The sequence below is a fragment of the Phaethon aethereus genome, assembly GCF_964289735.1.
Source record: "Phaethon aethereus genome assembly, chromosome: Z".
NCBI classification, from domain to species: Eukaryota; Metazoa; Chordata; class Aves; order Phaethontiformes; family Phaethontidae; genus Phaethon; species Phaethon aethereus.
The window spans coordinates 32,417,247-32,439,747 of NC_138577.1; the positions used below are offsets into that span (position 1 = coordinate 32,417,247).

Below are 22,501 nucleotides of genomic sequence, written 5' to 3' on the forward strand. Positions count from 1 at the left end.
ATAGGGCAGTTAAATCATGTTAGCATGCTGTGAACACAAATACAGATCCACAGTCTTCAACAGAGCAAGAAAAGTAAGTAAGGTTTGATTTTTCCATGCTAGGCTATGTATGTTTATATACAGAAAATATAAATAGGGTGCTTTTTTGCCAGCTTGATTATTTCAGTTTTTATTTTCTCTTTTATAAGTAGGGAAAAAACCACCATGCGTCAATATAACAAGTTTATTTTTGTAATGTCAAGAATTCTAATCAGATGCATAGCAGGACCAGTGTCATTCAAAATGCTACTAATGCCTAACACAAAGGGATATACGCATCAGCGAAGCTGAAGAAAAACTGTAAAAGTCTCCTAACAGGACAAAAATAAAAAGTTGTCGCAGAACTTCAAGTGTACAATAAGTAACAGCCAGATAATCTGACGAAGTTTAGTTCTTACTTAACACTCTACATTCAAAAGTAACAAACAGCTCCCAAAACACAGAAAATTTCTTTAAAATGCAGCCCACACTATGACTAAGTAATTTTCTGGGGGAAAATAAATATACCTAATATGAAAATGAAGGGCCAGCTATACCACTGTGCCAGATTCTCAGATGGTATTAATTGGCATGTCTGCTTATTGTAATCTAAACCAGCTTGAGCTGGACCAGATCTTTTATGAACATTATGAACAGGTGAGACCCCACCTGGAGTCCTGCATCCAGCTCTGGAGCCCTCAGCACAGGAAAGACATGGACCTGTTGGAATGGGTCCAGAGGAGGGACGTAAAAATGATCAGGGGGATGGAACTCCCCTTCTGAGTACAGAGAGAGTTGTGGTTGTTCAGCCTGGAGAAGAGAAGGCTCTGGGGAGACCTTATTGCAGCCTTTCAGTCCTTAAAAGGGGCTGATAAGAAAGATGGGGACAGACTTCTTAACAGGGCCTGTTGCGATAGAACAAGTGGTTACAGTTTTAACCAAAAAAGTGTAGATTTAGACTAGATATAATGAAGACATTTTTCCCAATGAGAGTGGTGAAACACTGGCACAGGTCGCCCAGAGAGGTGGTAGATGCCCCATCCCTGGAAACATTCTTCAAGGTCAGGTTGGATGGGGCTCTGAGCAACCTGATGTAGTTGAAGATGTCCCTGCTCTTTGCAGGGGGGTTGGACTAGATGGCCTTTAAAGGTCCCTGTCAACCAAAAGATTCTATGATTCTATGATTTACAAGAGATTCCTGCAATTTCTTTCTAGTCTCTCTCTGTGTACAGAGGCCACAGTGTCAAGTGTAACGCAGAATCTTAAACATACACATGGAAGAGTAAAAACTATGTTTTCTTATCTTTTTGCATGGTCTTCTGTTTTAGTAGGCAAGAACCTTTTGCTCTTTCCTAGGTCCTTTTCAACTTGCATCAAAGTAAATGGCAGTATTACATCTGGTTTCAAGCAGCATAACTGAATACTCTGAAAATGTTTTTGGGAAACTCTCAAAAAAGATGGGCAAGGTTTTATCCCTCATGGTCTAGATACCAAAATCTGATGTTATCTGTAGTAAAACTCCCATTTTGCCAACTTTTTTCTTTATTCCACCAGTAAAAGTCAAGACAGGTTGTTTCAGTTTGGATCAACTCAGCAAATAATCTGGTTTGGATTGAGCTTCCAGACCACAATTCATGACGCCTAAGAGATACAGGCCAGAAATAGCACTCAGCCCATGAAGGATTCTGGAGTCAGCTTAGGCAACCAGTTTAGGCAAATGCAGTTTATTGCTGAAGGAATTAAAAGAAAAAAAAAGAAAAGTCTTTCAACAACCTGTGAAATAAAATCTGACTTTAAACTTGTTTTGCCCTATAAAATAGCCAATTTGAGGGCAAAGTTGCTGAAATGGCCATTCTTTGTGTGACAAACTGATTTTAAAACATCTTCATTGATAAATCATTAAAAGACAGGGACACTACAGCCTTGATTCTGCCAGAGTTTCAACTTCAGTTCACCCTTAGTAAATGTTTCTTTAAAATGAAAACAAAAATGTGTAACTTGGTACTGACATAGTACACCCAACCACACATTCAGATAAAAATAACAGTGTTTGGAACCATACAGGCAGACCTAAAACTTACTGAGTAAGTAATAATTACTTAATGATATTTTTATATCATCAGTTTTGTTCTGTCTCAAAGGCATACCTCTTTTGTCATTTGTCATCATCTTAGCACTGAATGGTTTTCCCTGACACGTTTACATAGAAAGCGTAATTTTGTAAAGTGTCCCAGGGGACCCAGTCTTCACAACTGAAGTGACAGAAATGTCACAAACTATTTTATAGTAAAGCAAGGTTTTCTTCCAGTTATATAATACCAATTTTAATTATTTCATAAATGTTCCTTGGGTTGTAATTGAAGTGGTATAGTAAAAGGTACACTGTTTTGAGAATAAAGACTTTGTGGCCCTTCATAAATAAGAAGAGTTACATTTCAACTCAGTAGGCAACTGTTGTATGAGTCACATCTACAAAAGTGGGAACAAAGCTTCTGAAATAACACATCAGAATGTTTTCTCACTGTATGTTTAACTAATATCCAGGGATGTGATTAACGTGTTTGTATGGAGGTTGTCAAATAATTATTTTCCCTTCATTCTTGTTTGTCAACAGTACTCATAGCCATAATCTCTAAAGTTATTTAAGGATTTTAAAAATTAATTAACAAATATTTATCTGTGGTTTGGTGATATAAAAGGGCAATATTTACAGGGAGAGGCCATAATTTTTATTAAACTACCCACCAAAGCTAGGAAAATGGACAAGTTTTCAGGGACACGAGTCTAACACAGATGAAGTTAACTGCTGTCTCAGTGCAGACTGGGAACAATTGATCTGATTAACTTAATTATGTAAACAATTAAACAATTTGAAAGCAAAGATATTTGATGAGGAGAGAGGAACGTTAGCAGGGCATTTAAGTTTATTTTGTCTGACATTAGTGTTACAAGCACCAACAACACTCATAAGCAACATGGTAAACTTAAAACAGGTCACTGAAGATGTAACATGTGGACAATTTCTGCTTTCATCCTCCACAACATTTCCTGGTTTTAGAACAAAAATATAGCTAAGACACCATAAAAATCTTTATCTAACAAAAAAGCCCTATCAAACATAGAAAATGTGTTGTCAAGTTTCAGCCATGATTTGAATGATCCAAACAGCATGATCATAGCTGATGTGAATTAAATTGCATTGACTTAAATTTCCTGTGGCATAACAGAGCATCATTTAGGCCATTTTAATCATCAGAAAGGCTGCATTTAAATTATAGGAGAATTAACATACCCTCTTTTTAAAGTACTGAATATAAAAAAAAAACTCAAGACCTTGTATCTGTTGGAGAAGCACTCAGGCTGGTAGCATCCGTAGACCTCTGTAAGTTAGGGCTGATCTGGTTGCATGCTGTTGAAACCTGATTAGCAGGAGGTGAAACAGGTCCCAGCTGCTGAACTGTCATGGGACTGCTGGTGACTATTACATTGTGGCAGCTGCCTTTTCCAATGGACTTGCACTGGAGTCCATAACCAAGACCTCCTAAAAATAAACAAGGCGGGTTAGTATTAATCTCCCATGAACCTGTGATGAGGCCACAGAACTCACATCACTTTGCAAAGTCGGAAAAGTGACTGGAACTGAGTATCTCCAGCTGAGGATGGGGACCAATACAAGAATTCTCCAAACACAAAAAGCAATATTCTAAAGGGGAATTCATAAATTATGCAGGTTTAAAACATGTGCTGAAGTACATAAACAAAGACCAGGCATCATGGATAAACATCAGAAAAAACATCACTGGAAGAGTCCGGGTCAAAGAGCAGCCCTCAGCTGAGGGACAGCCAAGTCGTAAGTATGCTGTTCTCTGAGGAAGGAGGGAAGAGAGGACCCAAGGAGGCTGCAGGACCACCACCATACCTGGAATCCTACCAAACCCCACAGGTCGCAGCCATTGAAAGCCCTTCCGTCATTCCCACCACTGAAGAAAGCAAAGGGACGGCACGCACGCAACGCAGATGGTGACCCCTGCAAGAGGTCTGGTGTGGCAACGTGCACCGGCTGCACAGCGTCCCTGCAGGAGAGGGTTACAGCTGGAACCCAGCACCCCTCAGAGGTCTGGGGAGAGGACTTTGAGCTGGATCAAGCAGAGAAGCATTCTGGACTTCCTCTAAAAGGCCACAATCTGCTCTTAATCACTGCCGCCATGACCCAGACTGATGGCTATTACACAGTAGCATGAGGTGATTACAGGGGTAGCTGGCAAGTGGGACAAGTCTGCAAAATGCTGTGCACTTTGTGTTCCGATTTAGGCCACAGATGGTGGTTTACAAGATCCCCTGCATTAACATACGTCAAGGTGAAAAAGTTAAAATGTAGGTTTGGAAGTTGTTGGATATCTAGCAAATTCTCATCACAGTTGGAAACTAATAATTAGATGATTCACATTTCTAGCTGCTTCCCCGTGTTCAGGCTACTCCCCAAAGCAGGTTAGCAGTATCAGGACAAATAGTGAAAAGTACTTGAATTTAAACCGTTTTCTAAATTACATCTACTTTTGACTTGGTTGTACTCACATACTCACATACTAGTTTTTCTCAAGAATGTTCAAGCGGGTTGTGAACTTCACAAAGAAGTACATTAAGGCAATTATGGCCCTCACAGTCATAGGAAGAACACCCAAATCCTTCAATCTGCTCCAGATCAAATACGATTATCTTAAAAGTTTGCAATTCACCCTAGGAATTTCAAATTATAGCTTCTCTTTTTTTTTTTTTTTTTTTTAGAAAGAGACAATAGCAAATAGATATGCTTATTCCTGTGTCACAGGTCTGTGCCGCCTTTGCAAATTATTCTTCTTCTCTTTGCCTAATTAGTAATATCGCACAAATATATGAGTAGCACATAGATTCTAAGTCCACTGGGATCCTAACTGCTTTGTAAATTCATGTACAGATGTTATAAACTGATTGCATGATCCACCACCAAAATGCACTCCTTGGGATGAAATACGGCAGCCCTTTAAGAAAAACAACTTACTCATTGCTACTACGTCGAAACATAAATAAAGAATATAGCAACCGACTCTGAAAACTCAAGTGTAAGGTAAGAAGAAAACATTTAATAACCCATCCTGAAATTTAGCTAGAAGGACTGGAAATTTCTGAGGACAAGCATGTAAGGAGAATTCCTTGTACTGCACTCAACTGCACTGTGGGTACCAGAAAAAAAAACTTTTAAGCTTTGTAGGATTACTGTCTGCTCTCACCAATGATGTCCAATTAAATCAAAACAATAAGAGAAGGCATTTTATTTTCTTTCCTGTGAAGTAGTCTGTATTTTGAACTCACTAAAGCTGAACCAGTGTGCTACTCAGCAGTTGCTTTTATAATGTTACAGAGTGATAAAATGGAATCAGCATGAAAAAATTAGGCAAAAAAGCTAAGTTGCCCTGGTAACAATATGAACGCTACTCCTTTTAGCAAAAGGCTGGCTGAGGTGAAGTTAAAAATTTACATGACACATTCACATCATATAAAATATATTACACTACAAAACATGCCTATATGTGTGTGTATATTACATATGTTCAGTCAGCTGTTTTTTAGAAAAGTGCCTTTTAGTATGTAGAACGGAAGGCTTTCTGCACCAAACTATATAAGAGACAGGGAACCATGCTATAATAACATAAGAAATCCAACTGATTTTGACACTGACACACAGCTGTAATGCTTGTAGAGCCTATATATATTGACTACTTAATAAGATGTAAACCAAGTATTTAGCATGGAGAAGAGCAGCTCTACCACAAAAATGTACCAAACATATACTGATCCTTCCCCGGATGACACCATAATGCCCTTCCCTCATGAACCACTTTCAACAAATTCCAATGGTAACAATAACATCTACTTTATCATATCCAGGAAATCAAGGGCTGTGCATTTGTAAGATTTTAATTTAGGGACAGGTAATATGTCAGTTCAAATAACAATCTCCAACCATACAGTGAAAATGCTATTTATACATGATTAAACCTGAGCTTCTTGGAATTTACATGTCAGAAAAAGAAAATCCCGAAATGTAAAACCAGAAAAGGGAGTAGTGTCAAACCAGTACTGTTAAATACAGAATGTTGCATCCTCAATACATCCTGGTTTCCTTTTCAATTACAGGGTCTGCTCTTATTATCTGTGCATAAACAGCACCTCAGTGATGCTGAGAACAAGTAAGAGAATGTATTGTGTAAGGATAAGAATGAAGGACAAAGATGGTCTGCTCACTGGTCACTGAAAGGAAAAAATTAGCAAAGGAGTACTTTGGAGAGATTGTATTACTGGGATGACAGACAACAGTCATGCAAGACTCTGGTCCCGATAAACATTTGCCTGGGCATTTCTCTGATGCAAAAGTGGAAGGAAATTTTTTTTTTCTTTCTATCATTCATTAACATTTGCTGTTATGTGGAAAAATGGCAATTCTTCCACTTGAAAGGCCTGGGAAGGTGCAGGGGGAGATTATCAAGAAAGAATATGTCATCAGCTCCCACTGTTGAAAGAGACTGCTAAGTTAAAGACTACTGCTATGAAAAGCAAAGTCATAACATTTTATCCACTCTTTCATACAGGTGTAAACGTGCCAAAAGACCATCATCAATACCTCTTCTGTGCCCTGCAGGTCACTGAGCAGTATTAATTTGATCTGAATCAGGCGTGAGCATACAACCACATGTCTGTTGAGCTAAGTCAAGAGCACAAGATAAGAAGCTTACGCTAACTTTAAGCCAGCTGCAGGAGTCCAGACTACATCTGATCTAGCATAAAGTTAAATGGGTGGAACATGGACATCTGAGCATGCTGCTAAAATACAAGCTGTCAGAAAATGTTCAAAAGCACCGAATAAATGTGAACTGGCAGAATGACTATGTCCCACATCAGCGTTTGGCACCATATACCCACAGTGTTAAGAGGAACCCTCAGTCCAGGTTTGCTTGTATCACTGACCCAAGGCCTTAAAATTTCAGGACAGTGAAAGGACAACCAGGAATTCCTTAATGTCTTGAATCCACATCAGCTGAAATGAATGAGAACCTCTTTGGAGGACATCAGTGGGTTTTGAATGAGGATGTAGATTCTAAGAAAAATACATGGACTTAATGTTTTAAATGAGCAAGAGAAGCAACTTCTTTTCTTACCTATTAAGATATAAATAAGGAGATAGCCCAATAAAGGCAACAATAGTTGAGGAGGTGGAATCAGTCCTGAACTAGCTCACAGGAGGTAATATATGATTAGCATATAATTTATTCCAAATAAACATATTATACATAAATCGAAACTCCTCTTTATCAATAACTAACAGTAATAGTTAACAAGTAGAAACATTAAAAATATTTTATGGAAATATTTTAATCTATTCACTTCCTCATTCGTTAGCTTGCCTATTTTCCCTCTTTATTCTCTGTAGTTGGTTAATAGCTAAGCTTCACTCATCCTTGACATGCAAAAATATTTCACTGCAATCTTCTGAAGAACATTCAAAGAATACAGGAAACTATGACTACTTTAATTTAGGTACACTGAATTTCAGATTATACTCTCTTAATTTATATCACTCTCATACTTTTTGGAGGCAGAGTCCAATATGAAATTATTTCCATTTATAAACACATTTTCTTTCATCAGATATTGATTGAAAGCCAACCAATTTCTTTGTCTACTTTTCCAAGTCAAGAGTAGTAACTTGTTAATTATCCCAAGTAACTCAGGTTATAAAAGAAAACTGCCTCCCCAAACATTTGAAATTGTAAACTATGATTCTCCTGTATAAATGATAACACAACAAAAACGTGTAACAGCACAACCAGTTTTAATTGTTTGGTGTTCTGAAACACACAACATACCAAATACAGAAAACCAGATGAAACTCAATCATCTCTTAGATCAATAAATTCTGCAATAACTGAATTAATCAGTGTGAAAGAAAGCCTTTAAAATTATCTGAAAATCTGTCCTGTTGTTACTGTTACAATAACAGCTAGAAATGAAATTGCAACAAAGGAGCAAAAGTTAATTTCTCTAGGGGATTTTCTGTCTGTTGACGTACAGTAATTAAGAGCTTTGGAAACGGTCGGTTTTAATGTTTCCCTTGTAATTGGCTTTCAGTCTTGTTTGTGTGGATTCTGTATTCATCAAAATGAGGAGAAAAGAGCACACCCAAAAAAGCATGTTGTAAGACAATAAATAACAAAGAGGACAGAGACCAAAGCAATAAGTACGACTCTGTCAATGTATTCTTCACATAGATTAGATATAAGTGGCTAAGGCCTTTTCAAACCAAATTTGGTCTTTTTCCACAACACGGTGACTCTTCTGGATGTTGCAGTTCCCAGCTACTACGTATAGCTTTGCTGTGTGTCACCGTATCTGTGGGGTTGGTAGCACCCTAGTTGAGTTGGAGGGGCTTCGCAGTAGCTGCTGATGGAACAAACTCAAAGGTTTGCTTGGAAGACTTATTTCCAGATGGGAAATACCCCAATGCCTCTCTCCTTTGGGCTGCCAAACCTCTCAGGCTTCCCCTCCACCAATTTTAGTCGCATTATTAATGACTACTAGAGAGGTATCTGTTGTACCTTTGTCCTTAAACATACTGGGCGCTTTTCTATTGTTTCTACAGCTAGCTAAGAGGCACTAACTACACAGGCAGAGACACCAGCCACAGGGCAAGTGGATATCAGACCCCTGAAACCGTCTTTAAGTGGGTTAAACTGGAGCTTCAAAGGGGGAAACAAAAGGTAGAATAGGGGGAAGACTGCCACTTGTCTCTATTAGCATAGGATCAGCCAAAATCTTTGCCTATTTGGGAATCCGGGCTTCTTCACATTGGTATCACAAGTCTTTATGGAAGACCTTGAGGCTTGTAGGTGAACTACACAAAAACTCAGTCAAAATTAGATCAGGTATGAGAAATTTTTGAATGGCATGCAATCTGGAACTTTTCAGGGTACAAGCAAACTAGTAAACTATGGCTCAAAAAGTTGCAAAATTATGATTTTTATTGCAAGTCTTATGAAATATAGTAGCTTCTCAATGGCACTACGCCACACAGACACTACAAGTAAGTGAAACAGTGATTCTTGTACCTTTATATTCTTAAAAAATATATTTAAAAAAAATCAGGGCTTTGTAGTTAGAGAGAAAATTCTAAAATTGAGATCCTAAAACCTCACTGGTTTTAACCTGATGGTTATGATCTTAGCTCAATTTTCTTAACACTTACAATTAGCAGGGCCTTGTTAGTAAGAGATTTCTTCCAAAGCCTCTAGCAGTGTCCACTCTGAACAGCGAGTTAGACAGACCATTAATCTGACTAGTATTGGCAATTGCCATGTTCTTAACTGTTTGCAGAGACTTAATCTTTACAATCAAGAAAAATAATCTGGAGGAAATACACTAAACAGAATTATATGACCACATTGTATTATGAGAAAATATTATGTATGCACTGTAAAATCTCTCCATGCTTTGAATCTTGGAAAGGCAGTTTCTTTACTATCAGAGTGCACTTGGTAAATTAGCTTGCACTAATTTCCAATGCTATTTGCCATTCATTGTATGAAGTAATTGAGCATGTACTTTCAGCAACTCTACTGTGAGACAAAAGAGACTGACAAAGCACAATGAAAAACAATGTCTCCCTTCAAGTGGAACCAGGGTAAAAAATTATCCAGAACTGACCGGTGCAAACAATACCTCACAGGTGATTAACTTAGCTGGTTTAAAGCAGACAGCAATGAGATCACCTACTTCTATGGAACACTTTAACCACTAAATTTAAACAAATGAAAACAGTGGTCTTGTAATGACTAAACTAAGAATATATTATGAAACAGCCTGGTTTTCTTCCAGGAGAAAATGCACAACGTAAAACAAAGATTTTCAATTAGATCTGCAGACATTTATAATATCCCATATTAAGTTTGAATCAGTTTTATTTATATCAGGAAGGTCTCCCACTTGTTAAAAATCAATTTTGAAAGCTACTTTGTTTTCTTATTTTGCATAAAAAGTACGAAGTTATCAGTTAACTACTGCACAGAGCAGTAAATGTTTAACTGAACTAAAATATAAATGTTTTAGCTGCAATGGGTAACTCCTTATTTGTTATCAGTGACATTAGCTGACTTCTGCTTTTGTCCTTGTTAGGATAATACAGTATGTGCCCTTCTATTGCAGAAACATACAGCTTTACATCTTTGGTTTATGCTACCACTTCTCTATAGTATTAGTTACTCATACCAGCCAGCTCCTGGTAAGCTTCTGTCTATAAAACTTAGCTGGACCATTTAGTTTGTACTACTGAAAAACTAATACATTGTGCAAGCCTCATATTCTTCTCAAATAATTGGTATGAATCAAGAGAAACTCCACTAGTAATGTAGTATATTACTCTACTGGTGTATTCATTTAATGGCAAATATTATCAAGTGAAACAAAACAAGTGTCATGTTTTAAATTTAGTATTGGCCAGCTCCTTAAAATACCATTACTATATAGACACAGACAAAATTATCATGATCAAAATGGAAATATACAGATATTTGAAAGAACAAAAGAGAACTGTATCAAAATTAGAGATAATACCTTCCAGTTTCAGTGCCACTGGGAAATTACTCTTTGACCTAAATGAACACAGAGCATACGTCTGTACGTGTGAGTGCACAGACTGTTATTTCAACTGACTTGCAAGTGGCATTACTTGAGGGGCAAACCAAAAAATAATACTGTTAAAACTTCCTCATACGCTATGAAAGGTAGGACTGAAATGAAATCTATAGGGAAACGCTTTGCCCATTAAACAGCGTGGCACTCAACTGCAAAATAAGCGTATCGATTCCAGCAGTGTTGTTGGAATAGTCCTTTGATGATACCACCTGATCGCAATGCAGAACAGCCAACTATGGCGGAGCAATAAGAAAACACTTTAGAAAAACAATTCTCCGAACTCCGTAACACTTCATCTCCCGCAACTTCTAGCGCTGTTCAACGTCCACTGCTTTCCTTTGCATTAGAAATACACGGTTAGAATTTTTTCCAGTAATTCCTGAAGCTTTTTTTTTTCCACAGTTTTAATTAAAAGATGCTCAGATCAGATAATTTCTGTTATCTGAATATCCTTGGTGTTTTAGAAAACACCATGTAGGAGCTTTGCTATCTGTAACCGCGGGCACATGCAGACCCAGCACTGGAAAGACTTTATCGTTCCATGTTCTGAAGCAAGGCAGAAAGCAACTTACCCCCTGTTCACACTGTAATTTCTGATTTCTTGCTGTGTTCATTAAACTACTACCTAACACGGAGGCAGCCTGCCTTGTGCACACCTTATACTTTCTCCTCCTGTCAGCCTGGTTGTATGGGCAGTGAGTAATGTTGGGAAGAAAGAAGACGACACCTTCCTTCCTTCCAGACCTCAGGCAAAGGGAGGATCTTTTGTGTCCTTTACCCACCTAGACACGGGGATGGTAGCTCTGTCCAGCAGAGCACCAAGACTAAGGGGAAAGACTCAGCAGGTTTAGGGTGCCTTAACTCCAATGATCTCTGACAACCTCCTCCCAGGAAAACCTGCCGCCAGCTGTGCAGGGGTTCTGAGCAGAGGATAGAAGAGCAAGGAGGTTGCTTTCTACCTCCAGCACGGGCCAGGTCTCAGTCTTTGCGCCGTACACATCAGTGCCAGGCGGCATTGCATGTCATGATCCAGCAGGAGACACCTGTTCAGCAAAGAAGCATGCAATAAAGGCTGTATTCAATGTCAAACTGTGATTTCATGTGAGGCTCTCTTCCTAAATCTTTACAGATAACGCAAATTATTTGACTACGGCTTCTCAGAAAAGCATCTTTCCTCCACTAAGAGACCAAAAAAAAGAAGAATGAATGCCTACCTGCTGAATAGTGATGCTGATAAAGAAGAGGTGGCAAATGTTAACATGGAAAAAACTGCAGAAACTGGCTCTTGCAGTATGCAAGCAGGAATGTAACTAACTTGCAGTCACATTCAGTAGGTTTTGTTTCCCAGATAAAGTCCATTGTTCAAGGATACCCGTGGGTAATCTTTAAAATGGCATTGTCCCTCAGTTTCTGAGCAGTACAATTTTGTCTTTTTCCTTGCATTAAAATCAAGATACTGTTTAATGTTGTTTCTCCTAAAAGATGAGAACTTTATCCTAGTTGTCAGTTTAACCAGGCAGAAATAACAAGCATACAGCCCGTATAATGTATGTATTCTAAGAGGCTTTATACTCAGTTAATTAGTTTAACTATTGCTTTCATGGTTCATTTAAAAGTTTCATGCTTCATTAAATATCAGTATATTTTACCACCTGCAAAAAATCTTCAGTAAAAAAATAATTGTCTTTTCAAGTGATTATCTTGTTAACTGATATATACATTTCAAGCATGTCTATCAGACACTATCAGTCTGAATTGCGACAGTAGCAGAATCTCAAAGACTTATGCAAATCTCACTCCACACACAATGGAAAGATTTTTTTTGCGTGAAATGAAAGTACTTTGTCAAGAAAAAGAAAATGTTTTTGACACATGTTATTTTCATCATGAAAAAGTTCCCACACTGATCTCTGGTTGTTCCACCTTCACAACAATGAGCTCAAACATACCTTGGATTCAGTAGTTGTGACTTGTTTTGTCAAAAGTCCTGAAGTTCAGAAAGTCAGAAAGTCACGTCCTTGAGGAAGCATAAAGATCAAAGAAACTAATAGTTGCAAAGATATTGAGGCCAACAGCAAAGTGCAATTCATAAAAAGAAACTTCTGTGGCTAAGAGATCATTTGTTCTACTATAAAGGTTTACTTACTTATGGACAACATGCATTTTCTCAGTTCAGGCTATAAGATTACCTCAGAGCAGTTTCGAAGAACATTTTCCAGACTGATAAATTACTCCTTAAAAGTCCACCTGCATGATTACCACAACTTCTCTGGAAACTTCTACGACTATGTTCATATGCAATCTTGTTCCATGAAATATATGGTCAGTAAGTTGCATTGCAGTAATAAAATGACAGTGGTTCTTATTATTTAAACTGACTTTTATAGGAGGACATATCAGCATCCTTCATGCTATGGCCTGTTTAGATTCCTTAAAAGCTGAAATGTTATTACACCATGGGCCAAACAAAACCTTCTACTTGTCTTTCCACTCTTTATCTCTTAAGTCAATGAGAGGCAAACCCTGAGAAAATTATACAAACAGCCACAAGTATTTAACATCTGTATTGTGACTACATGCTTCCACTCCTATCAAAGCTTTAGACATTTTGCTTTCAGTTTTATTCTTTCATTAGCCCAAGGCATGCTAATAGATCAGAATTTCCCAGGTCTTTTATTGTTGTGACCAGAACAAAAAGACAAAAAAATGCTCATTCCATCTTTTTAAAGTGATTCCATCTATCTTTCACAAAGCCAGGGTAATAAGAGGGAGGATTAAGGCCGCTTGAATGGCGTAGGCCCCGTAAAGACAACTCCAGCTCCTGCCCTTAGCCGTCATCCTTGCCAAAATTGATTTACAGAGAATGACATCTTAACCACAGCTATTACTTTGTGAAGAGGAGGCTGATGTGTTGGCAGGGTTTGGCATCCAAAGTTGGCTACTGAGTAAGGTCTGATGCGAAGACACAGGAAACCACACTGGCATACCAACGCAATGGTGTGTGTGCGTGTCTGCAAGGGCCGTCTGAAGGGCGGAAAGAAGTGTTCATGGACAAAGGCATAAAAAAGGCAAATGTATGCGTGCTCTGCTGAACTGAAGCACCTTTGTTAAAGAGTAGAAGCCCACACAAACGTCCTGATGGAGACTGAAACCTTTTTAAGAAGCTGGTCATCCCAACTGTGTATCTCTTCTCTACACCCTTAAGAAAATCAAGGGATACTCATCTTTACATTAGTTTGACAGAAAGAATGTGCTATATAGGTAAGAGTAATTAATGTTCAAAACTGATTACATGATTTTGGAGGACTTCATCCTATTGGCTTTCAGTGAAGTTGAATTCCCAAGTACATAGTCATTTTTACAAATAGAACCTGGCCTTATAAGCTGCTTAGGTAATTTTTCAAACTTCTGTCATTTTCAGGTCTTCACATAGTCTTCTCCATACAATCTATTGTGTGTTTCTTTAGTATTCTGTTGTGATTTTCATTAAATTGCAGGGATTAGCAGGGACTAATCCAGGGACTAATCCAGGGACTGCAGTTCCCTTAAATTAATGTGAATAGGAGCTAAACCAGCATCTTTTACAGTCAGCTGTGGTTGTATTTCATTATTACTGAAATCCACACTCTATCATACAGTTCGTAAAACTTAATGTTAAAAAGAAAAGTCTGCTTTTGAAGTACTTCAGATGTGCACTGCATGCTAAAGATGCAAAACAAAGCCCATTCCACTTCCAGAAGACTCCAGAAAACTAAACCAGGCAAACAGAGAAGAGTTAAAGTGCTTATAATTGAAGAAAAGACAATAAGCAGAATAATGGTTATAGTATTTTTCCTTCTATATGACTAGCTCTTCTTCTTCATGTAACTTTCAGGAATCAAGTTTGCACGAAAAAAGTGCAAAGAAGAAAGTGTGTGGATTTGCAGTCCAGGCTTGGAAGGGTTTTCAATGCCTAGACGTGGTAGGTTGACCTTGGCTGGCTGACAATGCTCACCCAGCCACTCTCTTACTCTCCTCTCCTCAATAGCATAGGGGAAGAAAATAAGATGGAAAAGCTCCTGGGTCAAGATAAGGAGAGTTTAGTAAGAAAAGCAAAAGCTGCATGCAGAGGCAAAGCAAAATAAGGAATGTATTCACTACTTCCCATCAGTAGACAGGTGTCTAGCTGCTTCTGGGCAATAGGACATGCTCAGTACATGTAGCAGTTGCTCAAAAAGACAAACGCCATAACCAGAAATGTCCCTGCATCCTCCTCCTTTCCCTCAGTTTTTACTGCTGAGCATGACATCATACAATATGGAATATCCCTTTGGATATTCCACCAGTTGGGTCAGTTGTCTGGGCTGTGTCCCCTCCCAACCCCTTGCTCACCCCCAACCTACTGGCCTGGTTTTGTGGGGTGGTGGAGGTAAAGCCTTGATACTGTGCAAGCACTGCTCACCAAAAGACAAAAAGGTGGTGTGTTATCATCAGTGTGTTATCAACACTGTCTAAGTCACAAATGCAAAACACAGCACCATATGGGCTGCTGTGGAGAAAGTTGACTCCAGACAGACAGACCCATGATACTAGATATGGAAGAAACTCAAAGAAATGTCAGAAGACTGCTCTGGGAGAGGGAAAGGTTTGGGGAACCAGACCAGCAGGGTAGAGAGGGGAAGCATTTCCAGTGAATGTCTGGACTTCAGGCATCTCTCCAGACTTTGAATTTCATAGATTCATAGAATAGTTTCCATTGGAAGGGACATTTAAGGTCATGTAGTCCAGTGCCCCTGCAACGAGCAGGGACATGTTCAACTAGATCAGATTGCTCAGAGCCTCATCCAACCTGATCTTGGTTGATCTTGAATTTACTTCTAAAAACATTATCAGAGTCCATTTTGAAAAGAGAAATGCTTTCCCGTTGTGATTTTATTTTAAAATATGTGAGAAAAAGGAAAATTAGACATTGGATAGCTATTAAACATCCAGTTTTCTGTTCAAATAATGTAGCTATAGGGTTTCACAAGGTTTGCATTTTCAGGAAAGTCGCTAGTTTCATAAGCAGGGATATCTTATTGGTTTTGAATATGAATACTTTAACTCTCTTCACTCTGAATAATTCTTTGAAAGCTAATTTCTGCTTTTAAATCATCGTTACACAACAGTTGTTGCTTTTTTATTCAGCAGGCATTTTTTCAAAAGGATGTTTCTGCCTGACAAACCCAAGCAAAGAGGAATCCTGGAAGCTCAGCCAAAATTGCAAACTGAGCTAAGTACTCCAGGCACCACACAGGTGACACTGTTTCCTCATGCACCCCCTTCCCAGGAATTATATCGACTAAATCACCACAATTCCTTCCCCTACTCTTCTCAGGCTGATGTACCTTGCATGCGTAGGAGGAGTTACTTACCCAAGATGCTCTGACACAGACTGGCAGAGGGACAGTAGCTCCTCTCCGCAGAATCAGGGCGGTGGGCCAAATGCAGTGGTGGGCTGAAAAGCTATGACTAAATTGCTCCTCCTCCAGCACTAAGAGGAGGACCCCCCTCCATTTGCTCCAGGAGGACTCCAGCTCTGCACCACAGATACAGGCGCAGGCTGTAAGGTGACAGCCTATCTCATAGAATTTACAAAGAGGGGCAAAAGCTAGGATGTGAGGCGAGCAGCCCTGAATAATAACGATCACATAGGAATATGGATGTTAACAGGGAAATAAAAGCCAGCAAGTGAATTTCATGTAAAACTTCCAGCAATTTCTCATAGATCCTGTCTTTAGGTCTGGCTTTACTTCCATATAAATGCATGAAAGCACTAGGTGCATAGACCAACTAGGCATCCTTCATTTTGGTAGTTCTTCCTGACTGTCCTCAGGATCAGAAAAGAAACTTAACAACTGTTAGGATTGTAACTTAGCCCCTGGTTTCTTGTTTGCTTGTTTGCAGCTCTTATGAAATTCTTTCTTTCTCCATAAATTTTTCAAATGAAAGAAATCTTAGTCTACCTATAACATGCTAGGTAGTCACAAAGGAAGAAAATAGATTATTATCATTATGTTCAAGTCTGGTTTTAACAAACCCCTTGCAAAAGATTCCAGCATCTAATTTAAAATACTCATGTTAGTAATCTGTGGGTAAAGAACTATTCAAATCATTCGGTTTGACCATTAATGAACTTATAGGTTAGTATACAGTGAAGGAATTCAAGACAAGAGCAACCATGTGGAAAGAATCTGGTCATGACTATTTGTTCTTGTTTTGTAGAACTTTTTTTTTTTTTAATCCAACGAACACAGATTGATTCCTTCTGGTTTAACATACATACTACAGAGTTTCTTAAGTCTCCCCAGAGACTGAGGAATTCAGAATGTTTCTTGAACCAGAATCCCCAAAACTGGAAATAAAAAGAACTGCAGAATGAAAGATGAACAGTGATTTTTTTTTTTTTTTTTTTTTTTTTTTTTGGTGTGGAATCCATGTCCTAATATTTGATGTTGTTGTAGCACTTAAGAGAGCATTTTTATTAGTCAGGAATGGGAATATATTTTTCTTGTATTCTCAAACCCTCCCAAATCTATTTATAAAACAACACTTCTCGATAAAAGTCAATTTTTATAAACATGAGAGAAAAAAAAGTTAAAGATCACACTCAACATACTGTCCACTCCAGTAAAACATTAGGTAAGAAACATATCTTTTTCCTAAAATTACATACACACTTTCACACATACCTTTTTCTTGATGATTCTGCCAAGTTACTCATTACATACAGGAGTGATAGAAGGCATTGCATGCCTCAAGTGGCATTAATGAATTGACATTTATCAACATTTTTCAACCACAGAAATGTACTCATGTATATTTGCTTTTCACAGTCAAGCTAAGAGGGACTGGTGAGGGTACTGAGAAGACCTCACCATCAACATCAGGCATGCTGTCCCATACGTTTTGAATTGCCACGTGGTATTTGCCAGCCTACTTGTGCTCTTCCCCTACCTGCCACCAGGAGGCAAAACAGAAGGAGAACCTCCGAGGGGTCTTGGCATGGTGAGCCACTTGTGTGAACAGGTCTAGACTCACCGGGGACATGTAGCCCTGGAGCACACTGCACATCTGCAGGTGCCCACTGTGGACAAGCCACTGGCAGACAAAATAGGCTCCTTAAGTCAAGTTAAATGAAAAAGAGCTTTTTTCTTTGTTCTAGTTCTTGCAGGCAACTGTCAGCACTGTTCTTCAGAATATTGTCTAGACTGAGAAAGCATGTATGTCAAACCATCTGAAAACACTGGAAAAATCTGAAACCTGCTAAAAAACTTCTACAGCTGTAAACCCTGTTTTGATGAGTTAGTTCCTAATTTCTTTACCTAAAATCTCAAAAGCTGGTATTCATAAAACCTTCTTTCCACGGTAGGCCACAATCAACTGATCATTTACATATTTAAAAACCAAAAAGGCTGAGCAGTACCTTTACAGAGTTTTGCACGATGCCAACAATAGCTAAACAGATGATTTTGTTTGTATATACAAACTAATTATATAATTAGTTTATGTTTGCACAGTGCTTTAATGCATACAATTATTTTTTTCCTAGAGTTGCTCATCTTTTCAGCTGTCAACATAAGAAAACCAAGATCGGGGCATCTCAGCTGCACTCTGCAGTGCAAGAACCCAACTAAACATGACCACTGGAGACACGTGTTGTCTGCAACAGCAGGGAACTTGGTCAGTCCAGCTCCCTACCTACAGCCACTCCAAACAGCACTTGTCTCACACCTGCACTGCGCTCAGTGTCCACCTCTACCTCCATAAATGTAAAACGAGATTTTCAAAAAATGCCAGTAAGTTTTTTAATTCTCTTCCACTACACTCAAACCTCAGGATCAGTCAAAGTGAGACCATCACCGAAGGTTTAAAAAAAGCCCGCCAATGAAATGTGCAAGCAGCTATAGCAAATTCAAGCACATCATCATGTAGTCAGTGTTCTGAGACTTCATTTTCCTGACAGGCTTTTGTGAAAACACAATATTTTCTAGATGCTTTAACACCCAATACACTGTAAGAGTAAGAATTGTCTAGTGTGTAGTAATACTCTGATTTTTTTCTGTAGGGTATGTTGTGCTTTATGCTGCTTAAAAGGAATAAACCAAGTGCAGGTTTTTTGGTTTTGAGCGAGCGTTTTTTCTTGTAATGCAGAGCATCTAGCCTGTTTCATTGTCTTTCCTTTACTCTTGGCTTCCATACAGAAATAGTCAACTTTTTTCTGAAGGCTACGAAGGATCAGAGTGCAGTAAGCTGGGTCTGGAAATTTTGTTTTCAGTGGTCTGTCTTCTCCTTTCATGTATGAGGCCATAAGACAATCACAATTTGTATTTCAGAGGAGCAAAGATAAGATGAAGCAAGCACTACCAGACTGAGACAGCTATGCTTTTCTCAGTGTCCAACAACAGGACAATAAAAAGTCCAATAAGACTGATCCTACAGTATGTGGTCTAGACAAAGGCAGACAATAGTAAAGTAAAAGTAAAGAAAATAAAGTATACAAACCAAAGTAAACCTAAACTGCATCTTCCTGGTGAAACCTGTGAACTTTGAGGCACAGTGCTTCCCAGGTCTCTCCCTCAGAAGCACAGCTTTGCAAAACTTCTCAAGTAACCCGAGTGTCATTTACACAGATTGGGTCCTTGGTGTTCCCCTTGGCTTGTAGCAGGGCAATTAGCAGCATATTCCCTTTGTCCAGCTGGAAGAATTGTATTGTGGTTAAGTAAACATGGGGCACGTACACTTTGTTCTCCCTCTTCCTCCCACAGGTATCCCTTCACACACTTTCAGCTCTGACAGCCAAGCAAATTGCAGTCAGTATCAGTCTTATCACAAGTAAAAGGCAAAGTAATACAAGAAATCTGCATTTAAAAAAAGACATTACCTTCTTGTGCGAGAAGACGACTTCAATTATTCACACGGCAGCTGTTTCACACTGCAGCTATAGCTGCTCTGTACGGATGCCTTTCTGCAGCTGCATGTAAAGTATGTATTTTTAACACTGGAACACTGTTGCTTATTGTGACTGCTGTCAGAGTAGCTTTTCATCACTCTATAAAGAAACTGGAGACCAAGGGGGGATTTGAGCAGTGCTTTGAAAAGTCCAGAAATAAAAGGTAGCAATGCTGGGGAAAGAACCAGAGCACAATGAGGATGGGAGAAGATAGACTGGAAGCAAGAACACAATCACTGAGGGATGAAAAGCAGGAGTTACACTTACCACTGCCCTCCACCTCACTTGATTTCATTGCATCTGTTAAAGGACCACTTCCCCAAAGGTGCTTCTGACATGTGCTACCACTCTGGGGAAACGACAAGTACTAACCCGTGTACCGAGTCACCGCGGCTGCCACGGCCACTACTTTAGAGGTGCTCCTACTCATCCTTGCCGAGAATTCACCCTCCACATAAAACTACAGACCTAACGCAAAGAAAGATGCTGTGAAATTTTTAATAGGACTCAGCAGCACCTGAAAATGTTTATTAATATTCATAGACCAGGTACATTTCAGACAAACAGAGACATACTGAAGGCATGTGACAGGTAACTGAGAGGTATGGCCACAGGCACTGTGCAGATATTAACACACTTCTGTAATGTGCAGTTGTACATTTTTTGTACAGTAACAGCAGCAGATTTTGGCAGATACAGTATTAGCAATGACTAGGAGCACTTAGAAGAGGAATTGCTAGTGAGAAAGCAGCAAAACTGGAGATCAGGGAAAGAAATCATAGTTTCCTACAGAAGTTAACAGACATAAATACAATAGAGAGATGTCATTTCATGTGTCGGTTTTGGGGGTTTTTTTAATCTTTCAGTATAAAAGGGAAGATAGTATTGCCAACTGTATCCTGGGCTGCATCCAAGCAGCGTGGCCAGCAGGTCGAGGGAGGGGATTCTGCCCCTCTAGTCTGCTCTGGTGAGACCCCACCTGGAGTCTTGTGTCCAGCTCTGGAGCCCTCAGCACAGGAAAGACATGGACCTGTTGGAGCGGGTCCAGAGGAGGCCACCAAAATGATCCAAGGGCTGGAACACCTCTCCTGTGAGGACAGGCTGAGAGAGTTGGGGTTGTTCAGCCTGGAGAAGAGAAGGCTCCAGGGAGACCTTATGGCAGCCTTCCAGTACTTAAAGGGGGCCTATAGGAATGATGAGGACAGACTTCTTAACAGGGCTTGTTGCGATAGAACAAGTGGTTACAGTTTTAACCAAAAAAGTGTAGATTTAGACTAGATATAATGAAGACGTTTTTCGCAATGAGGGTGGTGAAACACTGGCACAGGTTGCCCAGAGAGGTGGTAGATGCCCCATCCCTGGAAACATTCTTCAAGGTCAGGTTGGATGGGGCTCTGAGCAACCTCCTCTAGTTGAAGGTGTCCCTGCTCACGGCAGGGGGGGTGGGGCTAGGTGATTTTTAAAGGTCCCTTCCAACCCAAACGATGCTATGATTCTATGAATCTGTCATAATGTCCTACTGCAATACAAAAAAGCAGCTGGTATGTTTTTTCACTTCAGTGATGAGAGTATTATCACAAACACACAGCAGTTATCAGTGGGTGCTATTTTTCTGGTCACACTTTAGACAGTTACACTAGTTGATTCACTTGTACATAGGAATAAAGTAGGTCTACATCATGTCTTTTGAATTTGTATTGATACATGAGCATATAAATTTAGGATTTGTGCATGTATTACTACATAAATGGATAATAGGCAGAAATACTGTAAACAGAATATTAAACAGAAAAATGGAAGAAAATAGTTTCTAAGAATCAAACCCTAAATCTCATCATACCTCATTAGGAGCAGCAATTCTCCTATTTTAATGACGCTATCTGAACTTCAGATTGCATCCTTTGCAACCAAGTATTAGGTATGAACGACCAAAAATACTGGTGCTCAGTTTTCTCTTTAAATAGTTCAACAGTATTTTAAAAAATGTTTGCTGTTGGAAAATCAGATGCTTTGCCAGTCTTCTACACCTTATTATGTCTTTAGCAGTTTGTTTTTCCTGTTCTAAAATAATCCAGGGCCTTTGAGAAGTTGAGGGAGAAGACACTTAGAGAGAAAAAATTCATATATGCTCTTTTTCTCTTATCTTTCAAAGCTACTGTTACTACTTAATAAGTGACTTATCTTTGACAGTTTGTAATCCAAACTCAATTATCTTTCTTTCAACACTATTTTTACCATATTAATTTCAATCAAATCTCTCCTACGAATAATACCATGTTATGGAATTTAATTGGAATTCAATAAATCAGTCTAAACCTCTAGAATCTAACAAAGTTTTTCCTACACTTTCAACACTTCTGCAGAAATAGCCACTATAGACATAGTTTTCCATTAGATTCTATAAAAGTCTAGATTTTTATAATAAAACTTCTATGACATGTCCACAAAGGCTGAAAAATAAACTGCTCCAGCAACCTTTAATTTTGAGTTTCAACTTCACCCTTTGAGAGGGCGAAGTTGTTACCATCTAAAAGAAGTGTCTTCCCAGCTGCACAGATGCTACCATGTCTCTTAACAGAAGAAGTTAATTAAAAAAATCTCCAGAATGAAGAAGAAACTCATATTGGAGTCAGGGAATGTTCATGCAATATTTTCTGGTAATAAGAATGTACAAACTCCTGCTTTTGTGACCAGCGAGGGACACAGACATGTATAAAGAGCTTCCCAGCTCATATTTTCAAAACTCTCTCAGACAGCACTGGGGCTGATCTTCCCACTCAGAAGGCCTTA

At 38.9% G+C, this 22,501-nt stretch overlaps 1 protein-coding gene across 1 annotated transcript in view; it reads right to left on the reverse strand.

Moving 5' to 3' along the window:
* GLIS3 (GLIS family zinc finger 3) overlaps nt 1-22,501 on the reverse strand; it is a gene marked incomplete at its 5' end in the record, with an annotated part of 172,024 nt that overhangs the window by 133,429 nt on the left and 16,094 nt on the right. Inside the window, one exon of the mRNA XM_082013541.1 lies at nt 3,352-3,559. Coding sequence (XP_081869667.1) covers nt 3,352-3,559 — 208 coding nt within the window. The remainder of the gene's footprint in view (nt 1-3,351; nt 3,560-22,501) is intronic.